This window comes from Gadus morhua, chromosome 20 (assembly GCF_902167405.1).
Source record: "Gadus morhua chromosome 20, gadMor3.0, whole genome shotgun sequence".
NCBI classification, from domain to species: domain Eukaryota; kingdom Metazoa; phylum Chordata; class Actinopteri; order Gadiformes; family Gadidae; genus Gadus; species Gadus morhua.
In genome coordinates, this window is record NC_044067.1 from 5398561 (window position 1) to 5407154 (window position 8594).

General features: G+C 40.4%; 1 protein-coding gene and 1 pseudogene across 1 annotated transcript; one reads left to right on the plus strand and one right to left on the minus strand.

Annotated features, from left to right (window-relative positions):
* Window positions 1-346: 346 nt before the first annotated feature.
* On the minus strand, window positions 347-4241 carry LOC115533340 (histamine N-methyltransferase). Its single transcript, XM_030343826.1, has 7 exons — window positions 4105-4241; window positions 3713-3850; window positions 3175-3227; window positions 2488-2595; window positions 2186-2316; window positions 1631-1724; window positions 347-1199 (listed from the first exon to the last, which is right to left on the minus strand). The coding sequence occupies exons 2-7, from the start codon at window positions 3847-3849 to the stop codon at window positions 847-849; spliced, it is 876 nt and encodes a 291-aa protein (XP_030199686.1). The 5' UTR covers window position 3850; window positions 4105-4241; the 3' UTR covers window positions 347-846.
* Window positions 4242-7218: 2977 nt separating this feature from the next.
* LOC115533341 (histamine N-methyltransferase-like) overlaps window positions 7219-8594 on the plus strand; it is a 38715-nt pseudogene continuing 37339 nt past the window's right edge.

The following is an 8594-nucleotide window of genomic DNA, read 5'->3' on the forward strand; positions in this document are numbered from 1 at the left end:
TATTTTCACACACACACACACACACACACACACACACACACACACACACACACACACACACACACACACACACACACACACACACACACACACCAACAACATCACCATCATGTCTGTGTTGTGGCTACCGAGGACAATTTGATAGAAAGAAATCAGATTGTATTACAGTAACGTTTGTATATAACTATACATCAAATTGAAACTGAACCTGAACTATGTAACATTACACAGGCTCTCGCCGCCACAAGGAGTAGCGTAGCGTTGCTCTCAGGAAATTATCTCTAAAAGAAGCCCAGTTTTACTGCTATGTAGGCCACATTTAACGAGAGCCATTAAAAATAATATGTTTCTGTTGAATTGTATTTATTGGTGCGCACTTGTTTGATGGTCCCTGATCATACTCCGCCAGGTTTACGGTAGGCACACAACAGCGAGGGAGATGTGATGGAATTGAATATACAGAACAACAGCATCTCATCGCATAGTATTCAAAATAAGCATGAAGACATTCTGATGTGGAATTGACAAACAAAGCATTTACTAGGCTACTTAGTGAAGGAAATACATCTTATTAAGACCCAAGCAACTGAAGACTGGACATCAAAGGAAACATATCAGATAAGGCAGTTGATTTATCAGTCAGATAAAAAGGTTTATTTTAGATAAACGGAAGTAAGATACTAGAGTGAAATCTCTAATTCAATGTGCATCAAAATAGCCTCTGCAAATTCAGCAAGTTATCCCAACCACTTCGGAAACCACTTTCCAGGGATAATCAATTTAGGTAACTTCATGCAAACAAACATGGCAAAGGTTATATTTCGTATTTGTTTGAACTAACAGCCTTCAGGCGTGCACTAGTAGGCAGCTCAAGTTGCTGTTAAACATCACCTTGCCCTCCTTCTCAGTGCTGCACTTGCTCCTGAGCAGGTCCAGAATGCCTTTCCGTATCTCCGGGGTGAGGGACCGGTGAAAATGCTCTTGCTCCGTCATGAAGTCTAGCATGAGTTCCCCCGGCTGACTATTCAGGTCGAAACAGTCTGTGATGTCATAGGCGTGGGGCACGACAAACTCTTCATACTTGAGGCCCAAGTTGTCGAGGTGCACTTTGACGTCCCCGGCGGAGAGGTAGTCGGAGATGCTATTGGTGCAGAGGGTCTTCCGGTAGGTCTTCCACAGGATGTCCCACCCACCGTTGGCTGGAGAAACAAAGGGTTCCACTGTCAAGCTTGGGATAACCATTGGTCATTACGTAGAAGGTGCTGTAGGTAAGGTTCGGGAGCTGTAAACTCTTCATCAGATACCTGGAAGAAATACTTTATCGCCTATCTGACCTGCTGATGCAAAACAATTTGAATATTCATTTTTCGGTAATCCATATTAATATTAAGCCTATAGGCCTACGTGGTAACTTTTTCACCGCAGTCATAACTTTTGGGGGAAATTGCTTTGAAACCATGAGACTACTAAGTTTCTAAAAGAATATTAATACCCGTCCACAGCAAGATTGTTAATCCGATGATCTTGTTTCTCTCAAATCAAATTTGGCAGGGGGAGAAAGGGGAGAGGAATTCATTTTCAAGAAGTGATGTCTGCAATGATTGGTTTGTTTCATATGCAGGTCACTGACCTGCTTCGTGAATAATCAGAATCCTGCCGTTGGTCTTCAGCAGGCTGTGGAAGAACTTCAGGGTGGCGGCGTAGTCGTCCACATAATACAGCATCTGAAAAGGGTTTGATTTAAATGTAACACTCAAACCCCATCGGTTTACTCGTTTGGCTGGCTGTGAATATGCAATAATAATAATACTGAAAAAAAAAATCGATATACAATATAGATAATGTAAAAGTAATTGAAAATGTTATCAACAATATTCCTGATTAATGTGTAATTTTAAAATTACACATTAATAGAAATAAATAGACCTAATTCTACTACTAGGTACTACTCTGTGTGGGGCTGCACCCCTGTGGGCATTGGGCCATCAATGCCCGCAGGATAAACCAGCCATCACCAGACAGACTCAGAGAGAGACCTGACATGTCAGGAAACTTCTTCCATCTTCGGAACAAACAGATATTAACAACGTGTCCCGGTGGTCTGTGGAGCCCGCTGAAGGCGAATTGGGGGTACCTGGTGGTGTGTGTGGTTGGGTCAGGGTCGAGTGCCACAAAGTGTTCATACCTGAATCATGTGTATGAGGTCAAATTTCTTGTTGTCCTTCTTCGCGGTGACTTTCTTCTCGTACGCTACAGTGGTCATGGTATGCCACTCAAAAGGGACGTCCGTGAGACTTGGAGTCTTCGCCAATAGATCTAGAAGACATAAAAATAGTAAATAACCAAAATATAGTACGTCAAATAAATAGCACACGTGCGTTTCATATCACGGTATAAGTTAGCTAAATAGCAATTATTGAACATCTCGTTAAAATCCATGAATGATGCAAAACAATTTGAATGTAAAACTGGTTTCGTTGGCTGCACCTTGGAAGTTCTTGGTGAGATCAGCACTGGGTTCAACCACCTCAGCGCTGATGGGAAGAGAGGGGAGCACCGACTGTAGTGTCTTCAGGATGTGGACATCGATCTCCCCTGAAACACAGCGCTCAGTACGTTTTCGTCTGGCGAAATTGTTGCTACGAGCATCCTAAAAATTCTATATCAACAAATGCACCCACGTACGCACGCACGCACGCACGCACGCACGCACGCACGCACGCATGCACGCACACACACACACACACCACACTATTGTATCCTCCTCCCACATGTTTTTTATCCAATGTGTTGAATCCTTACTATAAACTAAAAACATGGGGCTTGTTCCAGAATGTTATCTTTCATGGTCCTCACTAGCGAGTTTGTGAACGTGATTAACCATTACAAGGCGTTTCCGAATCTGCCCTGCGGCCAGCAGGAGTGTCCTTCCAGATGTGTACTCGATAGATCCGCCTACCAGCCTACCCAGTTGACTGTGGCAACTTGTACCGGGCTTGTAATGGTAAAGCACAAACACACCCGGTGGTAAAACATGGGCCTCTTAATATTATAAACCAAGTTAGAGTAATAATGCATTTTGTTTGTGTAGAGCTTAAGACATCACTTTACATCCATGAAAGGTCCATACATCCAGAGCCACTGTGTGAGAGTGTAATAAACGATGCCACTCACCTCCCCCGCTGCCAAGCCCAAGGACTTCCAGCTGACTTTTACCAGAGCCGATTCTGAGTACAACAAAGAGAAGAGAGGCTTTAGTTTAGTCCTTCAGTGAGGACAGACAGATGGAAGTCAGGAATGATTAACCCAAACGTATTGTGTAAATCGCATTGCTTTGGAGAGGTTGCACTAGGCTTATATGCCGAGCAGTCCTACAACGCAGTTCCATCCACAGAATGACTATAGTGCTAACACTGATTATGTTGAAAGACAAGGAACACATACCTTGTATTATTTATAGTCTGCAATGTTTTGCTTTTCTTGTTATTTCATATTGAAATGAAATGCAACACCTCTAAGCAATACCTCATGTCGATTCATTTTCCTCATGTATTTTTGTTATTATATAATATCTTATCTTCTTTCAATGTAGAATTGAAATGAACCGCAGCAATCCGATCTTTACTTGCAGAACTCCATGTATGTAAAAACAAGGGGGGGGAAAAAATCAAAAAAGAACTCCAAAGGGAAACAGATTTGGATTTGGGCGTACCTTTTGGATTCCTCCGGCAGCACTTTGGTCACACAGCTGCACACGGCCGCCTGCTCTCCAGAGACCTTCAGGTAGTTCTGGAAGCGCTGCAGGTAGCTCCCTGCATAGCCGGCCTCCGAGGTTTCTGTGGAGCTCATCCTGATGCCGGCCCGCCAAGTTGGTCAAAACACACAACACACACGTTGAACAACCACAGCCAACACGTATGGACCCGATACAATAATCAACCAGCGGTCAGCGAGCAAACAAAACGGCACAAAACAACCGAAACAGCAAGGAGGCAACAACCCTTTGTGACGGATGGAGTTATTTGGAATGAAGTTAGAGCTTGTGTGTGCAGAGAGAAGTCTGTGTATGGAGCCTGACCAAGCTAAAAGATATGAAAAGCACACCTGTCGCTTGGTTGTCCTTCTGCACCAGACACTTTCAGAGTGGCATGTAGTTCAAAAAAACGATACACAGCTGCCAGGCAAACTCAAGCTCAAGCAAACCAAGTATGTCACAATATTAGTTACACAGTTGTTACGCAATCTCATATGTGTCCTGACCTCACCCCAAATTAAAGTCACAAGTAGCGTTTGTATTTAATCTTAACTAAGATGTTTCCTGGCATAGACAGTTCTCAAAAAACATAACATTTGAATCAGAGATAATTCAATTCTTTGATATACATGAATGCAAGCCAATGATTATTAAGCGGACATTTATATAAGACCAAGTAACCACCATGTAGCCACTTTCTGTGAGGTTTAGGTAGGCCTATTACTAGGCCTACCTATTAGGTAAGCCTACCTAGGCTTACCTATTACTATTTTGCATATGCCAGCCTATGGCTGGCATATGCAAAATTGTTAGCATATGCAAAATTAGTTAATTTTTAATCTATGGTTTATATTAGTTTGGATACGATTTGATTAGCATTGATTATATTACACACACACACTCAGATACAAAGATGAAGTGCAGTGATCCATATGTGCCCAAAGATCATTTTATCTAAACTTTTGATTAAATGATCTTTGGGCACATATTTAGCACTTTAGATTCTAAAGAGCTAAATGACCAGTTAAAGTGCCACAGGGCAGCTTTATGTATCAAAGTATATTTCATCTAGCCATTTAAATAGACTGCAGGGAAATCAATATCGTAAATTACGATCCGATATGGTGGAGAGAACAGGCAGAATGCTCCTGCTACTTTTTCACTTTGCGTTGATTTCTCCTCCGATTTTAATTATACATGGACTCCTGTCTGGTTAATGTTTATCTTCCGTTCTGGGAACCAGTGTACCCTCCTGTTCCCAGAGCTGTCTAGAGAAACATGACCCAAACGGGTCCAAACCTTTGGGGACGAAGGCACTCTATTAATCCCTAACTAGATCTCAAGGCACATCCCCTTACAATTGGAGGGGATGTTACCAAGCAGGGGAGATTCTAAGACCTTTGAGAGGGCTTAACATGTATAATGGGCCATGGAAAAGTGGTCCACCCCCCTGCTTAATGACACATTTCACCATATAACAATTTATACATTAATATTTTTCTTTAGATGATATTTAAATGTACAATAATAGTACTTTTATAACATTTCTAGCAAGTACAGTCACATTGGTTTCACACCACAACATCATTTTCAAGAAAATCGAAAATCGGATTGCTGTCCTTCAGTTTTGTATGGTTTGAATTTTCTGGTCTGTATTTTGATATGACTAATGAATATCATATTTGAAATATCTGCAACTTAAATGTTTATATCTGGATAAGTTAACATTGAAAAGGTTATATTTGAAATCAACTTGAAATGCCATATTTTAATTTCCAAGAGTTAAATTCAAAACAAATACATTAAAATGATCTTGTTTTTAAAGAATAATAATAATAATAATGTTATGAATTCAATGGTGTTGACATTTCAAGATACAAAATTATGCCAGTTGCCAATAGAAAACATTATGGCAGTGATTTGTTACTATTCCACAGTCCACCATATCCTCATACAATGATGGAGGAATCATACAATATAGATATTGTCAAATTAGGCCCTCCCTCAAATCCGTGCAGCTGGGCAAGAAGCAACTGATAAGAGATACCGATCTCCGACTTAAAACATGTTCATGTTTTCAACATGAGCAACAATTTTTTTATACTCCCTTGCCCAGAGCAATATGTGTTAAACCTCTCAGCATTTAACATTAAGAGCCCGTGCCTAGCCTTGCTGGTTGGGAAGCGCTACTCTCCTGGAAGACCCTATACTAGGGTTTTGTACTCTCTCAACTTTTGAAATGAAACATATAAGCTGGGCACTGTAATTGTAAGCGGCTTACAAATACAATGCCCAGCACATCTGTTTCATTTCAAACGGCGGTCAACCGTTAATGTGGAGGCTTACTAAGCCTCAGGGTAAAAAAATAACTACCGTACTGTTCTCTTAGTAGCTAACAACATTCCCCTCTCCCCTGCAATCTTTATGAGTAACATGACTCATTATGGAAAATTAGGGAGATGTACTTTACTGTTGCATAAGTTGTTGCTAAGTTACTCGTAATAAAGCCTACTATTTTCTTAAGTTACCCAGAAGGATTTACGCAACCCCGCTCAACATCAGGAGGAAATATTCTCTAAATTATAACGATATCGATCAGGCTATACAGTTTATTGTGAAAGCTAACCATATACAATATGCCACATGGGCGATCAGACGTTTACCGCCCCTTTGGGCCAATGGCCACTGGGGTAGAGAGCAACTTGGCTGCCAAGTCAACAGATCAACAGATGCAACTGTCGAAGAGTTAATCTTTCACCAACTTATATATCAGGTGGTCAGACTGGGGCATAAAACAGTCAAAACATTATTGAAGTTCAACTCAGGGGTCTCAGGGCTAAATATATGACCTGCAGTGCCACAGAGCTGTCATTATAGTTAGACTATGAATTAGACATACTTTTCCCATAACTTTCCTTTGACATGGAAAAATAGTTTAAAGTCAGTGTAAAGATGGGCATGAGTCTCTCTCTCTCTCTCTCTCTCTCTCTCTCTCTCTCTCTCTCTCTCTCTCTCTCTCTCTCTCTCTCTCTCTCTCTCTCTCTCTCTCTCTCTCTCTCTCTCTCTCTCTCTCTCTCTCTCTCTCTCTCTCTCTCTCTCTCTCTCTCTCTCTCTCTCTCTCTCTCTCTCTCTCTCTCTCTCTCTCTCTCTCTCTCTCTCTCTCTCTCTCTCTCTCTCTCTCTCTGAGACCCCTGGGTTGAACTTCTAAATAACGTTTTCCCTGTTATATGCCCCAGCCTGACCTAAGAACATACATGTTGCTAAAAGATTAACGAGTCGGCTGTTGCATGTTCTCTATGTGATTTGGGAGTTTTAGGAGGGAGTTATGATGGTTTACTCAAACGGGATGATCAGACAACTATAGACCAGCAAACGAAGCCGAGGGCTTAAACACGCAGTCTTACACCACCGGCCATTCCCTGACTTCTTCAACGTATAGTTTCCGTTACTTTTGTTCTTGCAATGTAAATGGGTGGAGCTTTCTATGTATCCTTTATTAGTCTCTCTACAAGGCTGTTGCTTTATTGCCAGGCATACATTTTTCTTCCTTCGTAGTACAAGTAAGTGAACATATTATCATGTTGTGTTAGAGACTTCGTCTCCTAGCGTTAAGCCCAAGCGTTAAACAACTGCCTTTTTGTTTCTCAAATTTCCAATTGTGTGACAATCTTTATAAAGTGTCTCATTTCTAATTTAGGATGAAAGTTGAAAAGCAAAATGTCCAAATATGACGGCTATAGACTATTGCTTTTTTCACATTGGGCTTCTATGTGATAAACAAGCATTGTGTCCCTTTTTGTACTCCTAACAAAATCATGAATCTCTTCAGTTGACCCAACCCGCTGCGAAGCAATGGCTCATGAAGAGTCTGATAGATAACGATGAGAGATACGTGAAGGCCTTCAAGCTGTTTCTGGACCGCAGCACTCAGCACCAGAGCATGACCAACTTTATCCATGGCACAGTTTCAGATATACTGGAAAGGTTATACTAACTTTATACACTACTAGAGGCTCTGGCTATGGCATAGAATCAGATGGATAATCTGGACCCTGTACTAATTGTACAATACTGTATTTGTTTGATAACTATTGTTGTGTCCCTGTTCATCTTTTAAACTCACCATCATCTTCTTGTTATAGCAAATTTAAAGAAATGAGCCTACGGTTATCCAGGCTTCAAAGTTTTTTAATAGCTAGACTACTGAGGATTGGGACTCCAAATAACCCCCCTTGCCTTGGGTTTATTCACTCGATCTTTTAACCAGCAAATTAACATTTGCTCCAATAATTCAATACATATTTGTTTAAAAAAAAGTTGGTTTAAAATTAGTGCTGTCAGTTAAACGCGTTATTAACGGCGTTAACGCAAATCAATTTTAACGGCGTTAATTTTTTTATCGCGCGATTAAAGCAATTTATTATTTTTAATATATATATATATATATATATTTCTTTCTTTTTTTTGCCTCAAAACAAAGAAGCAGTAGCCTGACTTCTATGTTCAAGGCAGTATGTTTGTATGTTCATCGTTTAATTGCACTATAGGCTTTTTTTTGTATCGTCCTGTTTTGATCAGTATATGCCAATGTTGTTATCAATAAAAAAACATTTGCACAAGGCAAGCCGATGCACTTCTCCATGTTGATAAGAGCATTAAAATCATAGCAATTAATGGGACAAAGAAATCAAGGGATATTTAGCATAGAAAAAAGATTTGCGATTAATCGGGATTACTCACGATTAATCGTGAGTTAACTATGGCATTAATGTGATTAATCGCGATTAAATATTTTAATCGCTTGACAGCACTATTTAAAATGTAACTTTTTCATTTAACT